Raw genomic sequence first — 14,423 nt, forward strand, 5'->3', positions numbered from 1 at the left:
TTAAAATGAGACTGTAGTGATGGCGGTACAACTCTGAATATATTAACACTACTGAATTGAACACTTTAAAATGGTGAACTATATTGTATGTGGGTTACTTCTTAATACAACTGTTCAAAAAAATTAAATATGTCCAATCACTCCTCCAAAGGTAACAATTTTTGAAAAAAATACTGTATGTGATAATAGAGGCAAGTAGGAGTTCAATAAAAGGTAAAAACACATTTCTGCTTTAATATAGAATACAGGGCATTTTTTTCACATTTTACAACTATCGATATTTTTGATTGGAAACAATTCTTTGAACTACCCCAGATATTTTACTATGTGTGGCAGATATTATTTTAATTCACACAAGCTCTAAAGAGTTCAGTGACTTAAAAGTCAATATTAGTAACTTTATGGTTGACAGTGACCTTTCACATGAAAATACATTTTGGAGATGACATGGATTTATCCATCACCGAGAGAAGACTTTCCTCTACTTTGTGGCAACTACTTATAATTTCTACTTTGACAGTGTAAGGGGGAAACACAGAAAGTTTCTAGTACTCCTAAATGTAGAAACATAAAATCTAAATAGCACTTTGAGAGAAAAAAGGAAAGATACAGTGTCATCAATGTCCATCGTACGTCTTGTCTGCAAGCTGATTGAAGGGTGCCAGAATATGGATTATTTTAAGCTAGAGGCCACTGAGAACCAGCAGACTCAGGAAAAGCTCTAAAAACATGGCATCAATTTTCCTTTTGTAAAGGACATTTCCATTTGTAGAGGTGTCTCCCTCTCTAGCACCAAGAAGGGGAGTACTGTTAACAACTCTTAAAGGTGGAGAAGTGACAAAAACCTGTGTCACAAACCTCTCTAGACAACTCTTGTTCACCATACTTTTCCTGGTCACCTTCCCATAACCTGCCTCCCCCATCCAGAAGCCCAAAACCCCTTTTCCCTTTTTTTTTCAAAGATAGGGTCTCACTTGGTTGCCCAGGCACTGGCACAATCATGGCTCACTGCAGCCTCAACCTCCCAGGCTCAAGCGATCCTCTCACCTCATTCTCCTGAGTAGCTGGAACTACAGGTGCATGCCACCACACTCAGCTAATGTTTTATAGAGAAGGGGCCTCACTTTGTTGCCCAGGCTGGTCTTGAACTACTGGACTCAAGGGATCCTCCTGTCTTGGCCTCCCAAAGTTCTGGGATTACAGGTGTGAGCCACCATGCACAGTCATATGCCCAAGTTATATCCACCACTTTGGGTTATTCATCTCTGGGTGCTCCCATGTATAAGCAAGATGCATATGCTAATAAAATTCTAGTTGCTTTTCTCTTGTTAATCTGTCTTTGGCCAGTCTAATTTACAGGGCAAATAGAGGAAAAATATTTTTTCTCCCCTACATCAGTATAGCATGTAAGCAGCAGCAGCAGAGGGGTGGAGTTGTATGGAAGTGTTATATAACTCCAATTCCCATGTATATTTTGCTCTGTAACTCATCCAGTTAGAGAAGTGTATCATTAGTAGAAGCCGCCCCTTTTATCTAATAGTATGCACACATTCAAAACAAGAACTCTATCTAAATCTATTACCGTCCCCTTGGAACAGAATGAAAATAACTGCAGGGTAAGTGGGACTCAATGGTAAGTGAGAGATAATCAGGTCACCCAGGGATGAGGAGCCCATGCTATCCTTTTCATCTGTGTTCCTCTCAGAAGCAATGATGCAGGGGCTTCTGGAATCCCAAAACCTGTTAGAAAGTTCAACGTCTGAAAGGTGAATCACAGCCTTATATGTCTGTTTGTGCGTGTTTGTGTGTCTATACACACACACACATATATGTAAGTACATGTATGTGTGTGTGTATATATATACATATATACACTTATACATATATTAATTTTTTTTCTTTCAGATAGGGTCTTGCTCTGTCACCCAGGCTGGAGAGCAGTGGTACAATCCTGGCTCACTGCAGCCTTGACCTCCCAGGATCAAGCGATCCTCCCACCTCAGCCCCCTCAAGTAGCTGAGACCACAGGTGTGCACCACTAAACCTGGCTAATTTTTAAATTTTTTTGTAGAGATGGGGTCTGGCTATGTTGCCCAGGCTGGTCTCGAACACCTGGGCTCAAGTGAGCCTCCCACCTCAGCCTCCCAAAGTGTTGGGATTACACGCATAAGCCACTGAGCCTGGCCAGGCTTACATATTTTTATGAATTATTTTATTCCCAGGGAACTTAAAAATATAAAGAAATCACTAAGTATTGATCCTGCTAATACTGTCTTCTCAAGCTGGAGGCCAGCAGGCAGCCTGTTGGCCTCACAGGAATCCATAACAGGGGAACAGCTGTTTGCCAATTTTAGTGCCAAAATAAGTTATTCCAGGAATCTTTCTGATTCTACTAAAGCACAGCTCCTGAAGTTGGATATAGTAAGGAAGCTCCTAATCTTTAAATCTCTCACCACAAGTTCTTAGGCAGGGGTGGGAGGGCCTGACTGGAGAGGAAGTAAGTCTTAAGCTAAGAGATGACATTTATAAAAGGACAGTCATGTTTTAAGATAGAATTTTTTTTTTTTAAATCTATCTATCATAATGAAGAAGTCACGATAAAAAAAGTAAAAGAAAGTTGGGAGGGTCAAAAGCAAAATAAAAGCCACTCCAATAAATATAATCCATGACAAAAACTGAGTTATAATTCAACTTTTTTTTTTTTCTTTTCTGCACCTTCCCCTAACCTGCACTATTTCCCCTGAAACTCTGACCATCAGATTTCTTTCCTTGGGAGTGGATATGATGTACATGTTATCTGTATTGTATAGGATGGATTTCAAATATTATTTTACTTATTAGTCCAATAATCAGTTCTAAGATCATACATATAATACTTACTAAACTTTATTGGAGTTATCTGTGTAGCTATTTCTCTGCCTTTCTATTTAGATTGTGATTACCTTGAAGGCAGACAGTGTAATTTGCCATACACATTCCTCCATGCAATTACTGTGTTTTGTTTATGACTGAAAGTACTCAGTAAATATCTGCAGTGTTAATCTGAATCTAGATCCAGTGAAGACCAAAACATGGACCTCTGTTTAAAAAGGACTAATTCAATGATGGTTTTGGGATACATCGAGTGCTATTTGCTAACAGAACACTGGTTTTGCTGGAAGCAATGTGCTGGGCTAAAAACTCTATTTTCCAAAGTCCTCTCTGCAGCTTCGGGTAGCCATTAAACACAGTTCTGGCTAAGGAGATGTAGGTAAACATTACTGGGTGGGGCTTCCAAGAAAACTGTTGTTCTCCTGATAAAAGAAGGTACAAATTCAGCTGACAGAAGCCTGTGTTTTTTTGCCCTTCCTCCTTTTTCCTTCTTCCAGTTTGTCCCATAGATATGGATGTGATGTTTGGAATGGTAGAGCCATCCTGAGATCATGAGGATGACATGAACCCACATTAAAGTTAGTAGAGCTGTGTGCATTTCTGAGGTGCTGTACCAGCCTCTGGGCTTCTTGTTAAATGAGAAAAATTAACTCACGTCATTGTCAGTGTAGCTGGTTTCTGTTGCCTAGAGCAGAATGCAATCCCTGGCTTTGAAATAATTAGTTGAAGCTGGGCACGGTGGCTCACGCCTGTAATCCAGCACTTTTGGAGGCCGAGGGGGCAGATCACCTTAGGCCAGGAGTTTGAGACCAGCCTGGCCAACATGGTGAAACCCTATCTCTACTAAAAATACAAAAATTAACTGAGAGTGGTGGCGCACGCCTATAATCCCAGCTACTCGGGAGGCTGAGGCAGGAGAATCACTTGAACCCAGGAGATGGAGGTCGCAGTGAGCCGAGATCATGCCACTGCACTCCAGCCTGGGTGACAGAGTGAGACTCCATCTCAAAAAAAAAAAAAAAAAAAAAAAAAAAAGAAAAGAAAAGAAATAATTAGTTGAAAGATTGATGAAATAAGTGGATTTGAGTTTAGCGTTCTCCCCAGTAAGTCCTCACTCTTAACAGTAAAGGAGAAATGGAAAATATGGAGAGCAAATTATGAGTAAAGGACAGTACCATCACATGACAGGAGAGCAAAGAAAATGGTAATAGCTACAGTATCAGCCTCATTTCCTTTCAAATTGTTTTCCAGTGGTTAATGCCAATCATTAAACTCAATGTTCATCTAACGAGTATCATTCCCAATCTCATTTCCATTTCAACCGTTGTGGTAGAACAATAGAGTACACACTGACATTTCTGAAAATGTTAGTGTATACTTTAAAACGTTACTGTATAATTTATTGTTCTAGGGATCTTAATATATGTTAAACCTAGAATTCTGTCATCAAATAAGTCTGGGGAATGACAAGCCAAAGTTTTACTGGATTTATTACTGCAGGACGTCTCTGAGTTTTTAGCACTGTGAATCTCCAAAGAAAGGTTTTATAATTATTCTTTCTCAAAATAACTTGTCCAAGGATTCGTTTCCTTCCAAAGCCATTTGAGGAACTCGTGTTTGACAAAAACGCTTTAGGAAACCTTGGGTAACCCTATCAAATTCTTCCAACGATGTGGCTACTGTGTCCCAAGGAGCAGAGTTTTGCTGTCTCTCACATTAAATGCAAAGATGTCTATCCAGGTTTTTAATTCACATGTATGGACTCCGTAATGTACAACTCATAAATTAAGAAGGACACCCACCCTTGAGTAATGGACAGAAGTAAGCCATTTTATTTTTCTCCCTCGATACAAATTCATGTTTTATTATTCAGGAAATACCTCTTTAGAGTGGGGCTTCTGTAAGAGAATGAACCAGAATCATGGAAAGTACTCAAGAAGAAAAAAAGGAAGACTGAGTGTATTAGTCCATTTTCATGCTGCGGATAAAGACACACCCAAGACTGGGTAATTTTTAAAGAAAAAGAGGTTTAATGGACTCACAGTTCCACGTGGCTGGGGAGGCCTCACAATCATGACAGAAGGCAAAAGGAACATCGGCAGCAGGCAAGAGAGAGAATGGGAACCAAGGAAAAGGGATTTCCCCTTATAAAACCATCAGATCTCGTGAGACTTACTCACGACCACGAGAACAGTATGAGGGAAACTGCTCCCATGATTCAATTAACTTCCACTGGGTCCCTCCCACAACACGTGGTAATTACGGAAGCTACGATTCAAGATGAGACTTTGGTGGGACACAGCCATACCGTATCACCAAGTCACATGAAATACTAGAAATATCATGCTTACAAGTTACTCTATTATAACAAATTATACTGATACAATCCCAGAAGTAACATATGAATTTCTCTAGAACAAGTGTTCAATGGAACTCACTTTTGGAGATGTTTGCTTATTGATAAGATGTTAGCTTATTAACCACAGGAATTGAAATAGGAATGAGACTGGGAACGATACCCATTAGATAAACATTGTTTGCATTTAGTGACTAGCCATTACTGAATAAAATGGAACCATTTTCAGTGTCCACGGGTATTAGAGAGTGCTCTATGATCCAAATGTGTTCTCAGCAAAGCTGAAGCAGCCAGACTGCAGTGACAAGGAAAAGGCTTCCTCATTCCACCTTCACTAGATAGGTAGAGCAGCAGATTGGCTTTTCAAATGTATTCCCCTGTGAAGATGGTCCACAGATGACCTATACCTCCTAAGCTCTGAACACTCCCTGGCAGGAGGCCACGCAGTGTCTTAATTCTTTAATGAAAGGAGTAACATGTGCTTAAAGGTCTTAAGAGCTTCAGGAGACATGAAGTTCCTAAATCCACCGCCCATTAAGCAGACACTGACGTTTGTGTGAAGTCCCTGACAGGCCTGCTTAAGAGGATTATTAATGCTCCATCCAAAGAAATGTAAGTGGGAGGCCGAGAGAAAGCTTAAGAACATGTCAGAGATTTCTTTAGTTCTGGAACTCAACCTTTTTTTTTTTTTCTGAGACAGCCTCCCGAGTAGCTGGGATTACAGGTGCCCACTACCACGCCCAGCTGATTTTTGTATTTTTAGTAGAGACAGGGTTTCACCATGTTGGTCAGGTTGGTCTTGAACTCCTGACCTCAAGTGATCCACCTGCCTCAGCCTCCCAAAATGCTGGGACTACAGGAGTGAGCCACTGCACCCGGCCAAGGCATACTAAATGTTTGCTGGGATTTTACTTATGTTACTCAACATCTCTAAGTATCAGTCCTTCCTCATCTTTAAAAAGAGATAAAAATACATGTTATGAGCCTCCCAGAGTGTATGAAAATGCTCTGAAAAGTATAAAGAACCCTTAAAAAGGAAGATCATACCTCATAAACTAGTAAGTAATATACACATCCATTTGTGAAAGAGACAGTATGTAAATAAGACGAGGCCAGAAGCGGTGGATCACACCTATAACCCTAGCACTTTGGGAGGCCAAGACGGGAAAATTGCTTGAGGCTAAGAGTTTAAGACTAGCCTGGTCAACATAGTGAGACCCCATTTCTTTAAAAAAAAAAAAGGAAGGAAGAAAAGAGAGTAAGATGTTGAGAGAATTCCATTCAATTCACCAGTCATTATGAAAAAAGAGCCAGTTACTAAATGATCTAAATCATGTAATCACCAAGCCTTGGGGTAATCCAGTAAGGGACACTACATAAATTCACATCCAAAATTAAGGGGGCACTATTTACATTTTCTCTGGGACAAAAGTATCATCTAGATGCTGCCTGGCAAACAGAATGCACAGCCATCCCCACAAGTGTGGCCACAGTGGCTGAGCCTGGGCTCGGAGACCAACTGACTGCAACCGTTTCCAAAATCCACACTTAGAACTTGGTGACCTGGGAGACATCATTAAACTGTGCTCTGTCTTGGTTTTCTCATCTGTAAAATGGGGATAACGGACCCATGCCTTGATGCTGATGTGACACTGCATATGGAGCATTCAGAATAGTGTCTGGCATTAGCAAGAGCTCAGTAAAGTTAGTGGTCATTCCACATCTAGGCCAGTCATACACACACACACACACACACACTCTAAATTCCAACAAGTTTACAGACTTTCTAGTGTGATCCCACAAGCCCCACTGGCAGGCATGGCCCAGCACTTGCAAATGAATCTCCAGGAGGTGTGGCAATCTTTTCTTTGAAACCTGCTCCTTCACACTCCCATTTCTGCCTCCCCATTCTGGTTTCTGAACTCATTCTGGCATGCAGGGCTGCAGTGCCAGTCTGGAATCTTGCAATGCCTTGTCAGGAAATACAGCAAAATCCTTTGTTATCAGAGCAGGAGACAGAATGACTGGATGATTAGCTTCCTATAGAGTAGTGGTCTTTCCCTGTGAGTATGGCTGTGTCCATCTGATAGAGGGGCCACTATTTTACTTCTAATTTTTAAACTTTTGTATACTAAAATAATAATGTGTTAACATCATCTTAAATGCAAGCTGTGCAAACATGTTCCTGAATATATTTCCTCTTGTCACATTCTGTCCTAAACGAAATCCTAAGTTATTACAGCTCAAATGAAAAAGATTACAAGTACACACTAAACTACTTTCTGTTGAACTTGGAATCATGATAATGGTTATCCTGATTATAAAAAACAACAGCTATAACAGTTAATATTTATTCACTGCATACTAAGTGCCAGGCATTTTTCTAAGCACATTATGGTCATTTTATCCCTAACAAATCTGTGAAGTAGGTACTATTATTATTATTATTTTTTGAGATGGAGTTTCACTCTTGTTGCCCAGGCTGGAGTGCAGTGGCGCGATCTCGGCTCACTGCAACCTCTGTCTCCCAGGTTCAAGCGATTCTCCTGCCTCAGCCTCCTGAGTAGCTGGGATTATAGGCATCTGCCACCATACCTGGCCAATTTTTTGCATTTTTAGTATAGAAGGGGTTTTATCATATTATCCAGGCTGGTCTCAAACTCCTGACCTCAGGTGATCCACCCACCTCAGCCTCCCAAAGTGCTAGGATTACAGGCATGAGCCACCGTGCCTGGCTTGCTTTTATTTTTAATTGACACACAATTGTGCATATTTATGGAGTAAAGTGTGATATTTTGATGCATGTATACAATGTATAATGATCAATTTAGGGTAATTAGTATATCCATCACCTCAAACACATCATTTTTTTGTGTTGGGAACACTGAAAATCCACTTTCCTAGCTATTTGAAAATATACAACAAACTGTCAATTACAGTCACCCTACAGTGCTACGGAACACTAGAACTTATTCCTCCAATTTAGCTGTAATTTTGTATCCATTAACCAACCTCTCGTTATTCCCCCTGGCCTCCCCTTTCCAGCCCCTAGTAACCACTATTCTACTTTCTACTTCCATGAGATCAACTTTTTTAGCTTCCACATATGTCAGAATATGGTATTTGTGCCATTTTTGAGCAAGCTGCACCATGCAGTTTCATTTAATTAAAACTCGTACATTTTTTTTTTTTTTTTTTTTTTTTGGAGACGGAGTCTCGCTCTGTCGCCCAGGCTGGAGTGCAGTGGCGCGATCTCGGCTCACTGCAAGCTCTGCCTCCTGGGTTCACGCCATTCTCCTGCCTCAGCCTCTCCGAGTAGCTGGGACTACAGGCGCCCGCCACCAGGCGCGGCTAATTTTTTGTATTTTTTTTAGTAGAGACGGGATTTCACCGTGGTCTCGATCTCTTGACCTCGTGATCGCCCGCCTCGGCCTCCCAAAGTGCTGGGATTACAAGCGTGAGCCACCGCGCCCGGCCACATCTTTTTTTTTTTTTTGAGACAGAGTCTCACTCTGTTGCCTAGGCTGGAGTGCAGGGGAGCGATCTTGGCTCACTGCAAACTTCGCCTCCCAGATTCAAGTAATTCTCATCCCTCGGCCTCCTGAGTAGCTGGGATTACAGATGTGTGCCACCATGCCCAACTAATTTTTGTGTTTTAGTAGAGATGGGGTAGAGATGGGTAGAAACGGGGTAGAGACCAGGTAGAGAAGGGGTTTCGTCACGTTGCCCAGGCTAGTCTTGAACTCCTGGCCTCAAGTGATCCACCCACCTTGGCCTTCCAAAATGCTGGGATTATAGTTGTGAGCCACCGTACCCAAACAAAATCCTTATACATCGTTTTTTTTTTCCTTTGAGATAAAGTCTCACTCTGTTGCCCAGGCTGGAGTGCAGTGGTGCAATCTTGGCTCACTGCAACCTCCACCTCCCAAATTCAAGCGATTCTCCTGCATTAGTCTCCCGAGTATCTGGGGTTACAGGTGTGCGTGACTGTGCCTTTTTAGTAGAGATGGGGTTTTGCCATGTTGGCCAGGCTGGTCTCAAATTCCTGACCTCAGGTGATCTGCCCGCCTTGGCTTCCCAAAGTGCTGGGATTACAGGCATGAGCCACCATGCCTGGCCAAAAACCTCATACATCTTAATAGACACAGGTTGTTGTTGTTTTTCTTCAACCCAGTTTACTAAAGCTATGCAGACTTTAAACAACCTGTGCATCAGAACCATCTGACCCTCATAATGCAACAAATCCCCCCCCAGAAGGAAATCACCCAGGCTGTTCTGGGACCAGCCACCTTACTTGTTAATGTTGCTGCCTTCTTTCAGTCGCTCTCCTGCAGCTCCTGTTTTAGATACTCTTTCGCTACCCGCCAGGTCTACCAAGCTGACTTTACTGACTTTCTCCCCGGAATTCTAGTTATAGGAAACGAGAGAGAGAAAAAAAACTTATCAATAAAAACCACATGGATATCTACATATATGTTAGCACTATAATTGAGCAATCCATCCCACTCTCACATGGCAAATTTCTTAAGTTTTTAAATGGTCAGAAGAGTTATTTGAACTAGCAATTAATTTCATGGTTAAAATTTAAATTGGCGTAGAAATGTAGCATTTTGTTTTACAGTTGGGTAGCAAGTACACCCAGCTTTCTGGAATACAGTCAGAAAGCTGGAGATTTTAAATGCCTATGAGGAGATATGAGGACATGAGGATTTCTGCACATTCAGGTCAAATCCTTCTTCCTTTGAAAAAAGGTTTAGGCTAAAGGTTGTGGTGTCCTCTTTAATATCCCTCAATGACTATAAAGCTGACATGTTTCCATGGGAATTTCAGCATGAAAGGATATATATTAAAAGCTGTATGGTGATGCCATCACACTTGTTAGGGGCTTTGCACAAGAAATACAATTATTTTTCTTTTTTGTTTTTGTAGAGTCTGGGTGTTGCTATATTGTACAAGACGGTCGTGAACTTCTGGCCTCAAGCAATCCTCCTCCCTCAGACTCCCAAAATGCTGGAATTACAGGCATGAGCCACTGTACCAGGCCAAAATCCAATTTTTTAAAAAGTCAAATATAAAGAAAGACCTAACAAATTAAATGATAAGCAAAGTAGCTCACCTAGTAAGCAGAAGAGCCAACATACAATTCTCAGCCACTGAACCCAACCATGAAAGACTTTACCTATATGGACACTTTCAGTTCTTCCACCCACCCCCAAAATGTTCTGCCTAATCCCTCACCCCAGACTGCAGGTCATAAAGTGTCTGTGTGATTATGATGTTGAACACAGCATGGGAGCGGCTGCTTTCTTCATTCATGTTGGTAGCAGCTACGGTTCGAGACTTATTTCCCTCAGACATCAATGACTCAATATCCTAGGGGCAAAGCATAAGGAAAAGACCATAAGCAAAAACACAAGAATGCAGTCCTGCACACCAGGTATATGTATTAATTATGATTCCTCTGATGCCTTTGTCACCACCCTTCCATAGAAACCTCCCTGCCGCTCCTCCATTAAGCATGGTTTGAGCTTCCACCTCACTCAGGACTTTGTAATGTATGAAATGTTTCCCTTATTCTTTCTATTTCCCAATTGTCTTCTTTCTCAGTTGAGTCCCTATTTTCTCCTTTTTGGGTTCCCGGGGTAGCTATATTTATTGAGCACTCTGATAATCAATAATAGCAGTGAGTTGATTTAACTCTTACTCTCCTGTGCTTACCGGCCCGCTGATGCCTGCCTGTCTGCCTCCCTCCTCCAATACCGTGGCTCCCTGATGGCAGGGTTTTTTCCTTATTCCACTTTGTACGCTTGCTCCTAGAATGCCTAGAGCCTATAGGATCTTATGAAATATTTGCTAAATGAACTTTGTTTTCTTGATTTTCATACAAGGACGCTGAAGTTCATGGAGGTCAAGCAACTTTCCCCACATCCAGTAAGAAGTAGGGCTGGGATGCAAATTGAGCACCCTGGCTCCTACTAGTAAGTGACAGGATAACATCAACACTTACTTCAACCACACTGAGCTAAGAACCAGGGACCTCAGCGAAGGGGCTGAGTTAGCACCTTTAGACCAAAAAAGTATCCATTCATTTCAGAATCTAAATGTTTGTAAAAGGATCACTGTGCTCTATTTCTGATTAGAGCAATTCTATATATATCTTGATTTAAATGGCTGGAGAGAATCACTGTACAGATTAGTTTTAGCCATACTAAGTCTGGGGTGATAATGGGCCAGCCACATCCCACAAACAGCACAAAGTAAGTACAGGGATTTGCTTGTTCCTTCGTGCATTCACTCATTCATTTACATTCTTTAGCAACAGAGATAGCAGTTTGTGTTATGAGATTTCCAGAGCAATCACTATAGAAATAGAAGCAGAATCTTGAGTCAGATCTTAACAAGGCATCTAAGTCAAAGAGTAAATAAAGTAAAACAGGCCGGTCAATTGCAAGACGAGTGATTCAGAAAAACAGGAGAGCCAGAAGTGACAGAAACCAAGGCAGGAGACTCTGCCAAAAAGAAAGGGCTGTACTAACTGCCAAATACTATGTAGAATACCACATGTCTAGAAGGATGTCACTGGTATCATTGGGAGAACAGTTTTAACAGAGTAGTATTAGTGAAAATATGCAGCAACCTGAAAACACTGGGCCTTCCGGCCACACTGTAAAACCTTCACAACAAAGCAACTTGAAGAGTGTGATTAAAAGCCCTTTTCCTCTCTGTTTGCGGTGTGCTGATACTGGGTTTCTGAGGCCCTGAGTAGCATCATTGTGCTATAAAGCATCCACATAAAATATATTCAGTATCACTTACATACTTTGATTTATAGTCAGCTTTTAATCACATTAAAAAAAATGACTTACCTCAAAACTAGTGACAGCTAGTTGAGATAAACCATCTACATATGGTCCCAAAACTTTATGTTCTCGAACTTTAAGAGACTGTCTACTCCTGTGGGAGGGAGGAAAAAGGAATAAATGAATCAGACCAAAGCTGGAAGCTTTTCTTTCTTTTTAAGTACACGGTAACTAAGATAACAATTTCAAAAGAATTTTTAAATGACTCCTCCCCCCAACAAATCTAAAAGCTACTTTATTTGGATTAGCAAAACAATATTTCACATGAGAAATGTGTTTTATGCTCTGATTTCTATTTAAAGTATGTTACTATTTTAAACATGCTATCTCTAGTCACAAACCTTACTGGGTTAGGCTGTCAGTTATACTTTGGGGAGGGTTGGGGGAAAAGGGAACCAAAAAACATGCCAGATCAAATTAACCTTTAGGCTATTTCATAAATAAGCATATTCTCAGTAGATAACGTCTTAAAATGGTGTTTATTTTTTGAGACAGGGTCTCACTCTGTCACCCAGGCTAGAGTGCAGTAGCATGACCCTGGCTTACTATAGCCTCAACCTCCCGCCCAGGTGATTCTCCCACCTCAGCCACCCAAGTAGCTGGGACTACAGGCCCATGCCACTATGCCTGGCTAATTTTTATATTTTTTGTAGAGATGTGGCTTCACTATTCTGCCCAAGCTGGTCCTGAATTTCTAGGCTCAAGCAATCCTCCAGCCTCAGCCTCCCAAAATGCTGGGATTGCAGATGTGAGCCACCACAGCCCGGTCAAAATTTTTGAATTAGTAGTAGACAGTATTAAAATGTTTAAAATTTACTTCAAGTCTGCATTGGTTTATGCTACTTCTATGCTTACACTATTTTATACAGAAAGTGAGATTATAGTACAGAGTTTGTTTATAATTACTGATGTTTGTACTGTATTTAGAATTGGTTCTGCTAATAAAAATTTTAAAGCTCTTTCCAATTTTTAAATGATAAACCTGGTTTGGAACCCATTTGAACAGTTTATCAAAAGACAATGGAGATTAAAAGCAAAGCAATGTATATAGTGACCATATTGTGTATGCCATCTTTTTCAGGGCATCACATATTAATCATCTTTCAAATTAAGAGTCATTGCTTAGCATCACCAATATATGGGAAAAAGGAGCAAAGAAGCATCACTGAATACATCCCAAAGTCCTGGCATTGTTCCCTGAAGCACTTTTCAGTTATGCTGTTTAATTTCATAACATCCCTACAAAGTAGGCTTTACCACCTTTATTTTAAAGACGAAGAATTCAATGTGACAATGAGCTACTTAGATGCACACGATCCAGTACGCAGCTTACTCTGCTTGCCAGAGATTCTATAATGCTATTCAGCAGCAAGAAAAAGCAAACCTAGCATTCTATCAAGTGCCTGTGATGGTGTCCAGTATCTGAAATTCTTGTACACTGCTGGTGGGAGTGGAAATTGGTACAACCACTTTGGATAACAGTTTGCGCTATTGAATAAAATTGGAGATTCAGTATTTTGTGACTTACAATTCCACCCCTAGATGTGTTACCTAGAAACTCCTGCACCTGTACACCAGGAAACCTGTATAACAATGCTTTCAGAGCAGCACTGTATTGATAAAAGCAGGAACCACACAAAAGACAGAGAAAGTGATGAATTATTGATATAATCATGCAATGAAATGCTAGACAACAGTACAAATGCATTAGCACTTCATATATAAGAATAAATGAATCACGGTGGGGGGAACAAATCACCAAAAAACACATATATTATGATGTCATACAAAGTTAAAAATTATGCAAAATTATTTGTAAATTCTAAAGAAGAGGAAGAGAATGCTAAACACAAAATTCACAATAGTAGTTACCTTGGGGAGGGGTAGAAAATGGATCCAAGAGGAACATATAGTGAGCTTCACAATTATTGGTCATGTTCCATTTATTTATTTATTTATTTAATTTTAGCTAGAGTACTTTTGACTAAGTCATGTTCCATTTATTAAGCCAATGTAGGTAGGCAGTTGTTTTTATTACTCTTTAAGCCTTACAGGTGTTATAAATGCTCTTTTATATGCATTAAATAGTTAATAGCTTCTTTTTTTGTTGTTGTTAATAGCTTCTTAAGAGTAAATATAAACATTTTCTTTGATTGGGTCGCTTCCTTGTCACTCATAATTTTGGTCAAAATGCACCAAAGTAGTAACAGTGGTTATTATTTTGAGAAGCAGTCTCACTCTATTGCCCAGGCTGGAATGCAGTGGCACAATCTTGGCTCACTGCAACCTCTGTCTCCCGGGTTCAAGCAATTCTCCTGCCTCAGCCACCTGAGTAG

At 40.6% G+C, this 14,423-nt stretch overlaps 1 protein-coding gene across 7 annotated transcripts in view; it reads right to left on the bottom strand.

Moving 5' to 3' along the window:
• Positions 1 to 14,423, bottom strand: part of KIF13A (kinesin family member 13A) — a 235,139-nt gene that overhangs the window by 79,596 nt on the left and 141,120 nt on the right. For all 7 annotated transcript variants that reach the window (XM_030817363.1, XM_030817358.1, XM_030817362.1 and 4 more), the window contains 3 exons: positions 12,094 to 12,181; positions 10,466 to 10,600; positions 9,522 to 9,634 (listed from right to left, as the gene is read on the bottom strand). In XM_030817363.1, the coding sequence (XP_030673223.1) occupies positions 9,522 to 9,634; positions 10,466 to 10,600; positions 12,094 to 12,181 (336 nt within the window). The remainder of the gene's footprint in view (positions 1 to 9,521; positions 9,635 to 10,465; positions 10,601 to 12,093; positions 12,182 to 14,423) is intronic.

This window comes from Nomascus leucogenys, chromosome 8, assembly GCF_006542625.1.
Source record: "Nomascus leucogenys isolate Asia chromosome 8, Asia_NLE_v1, whole genome shotgun sequence".
Classification (NCBI taxonomy): Eukaryota; Metazoa; Chordata; class Mammalia; order Primates; family Hylobatidae; genus Nomascus; species Nomascus leucogenys.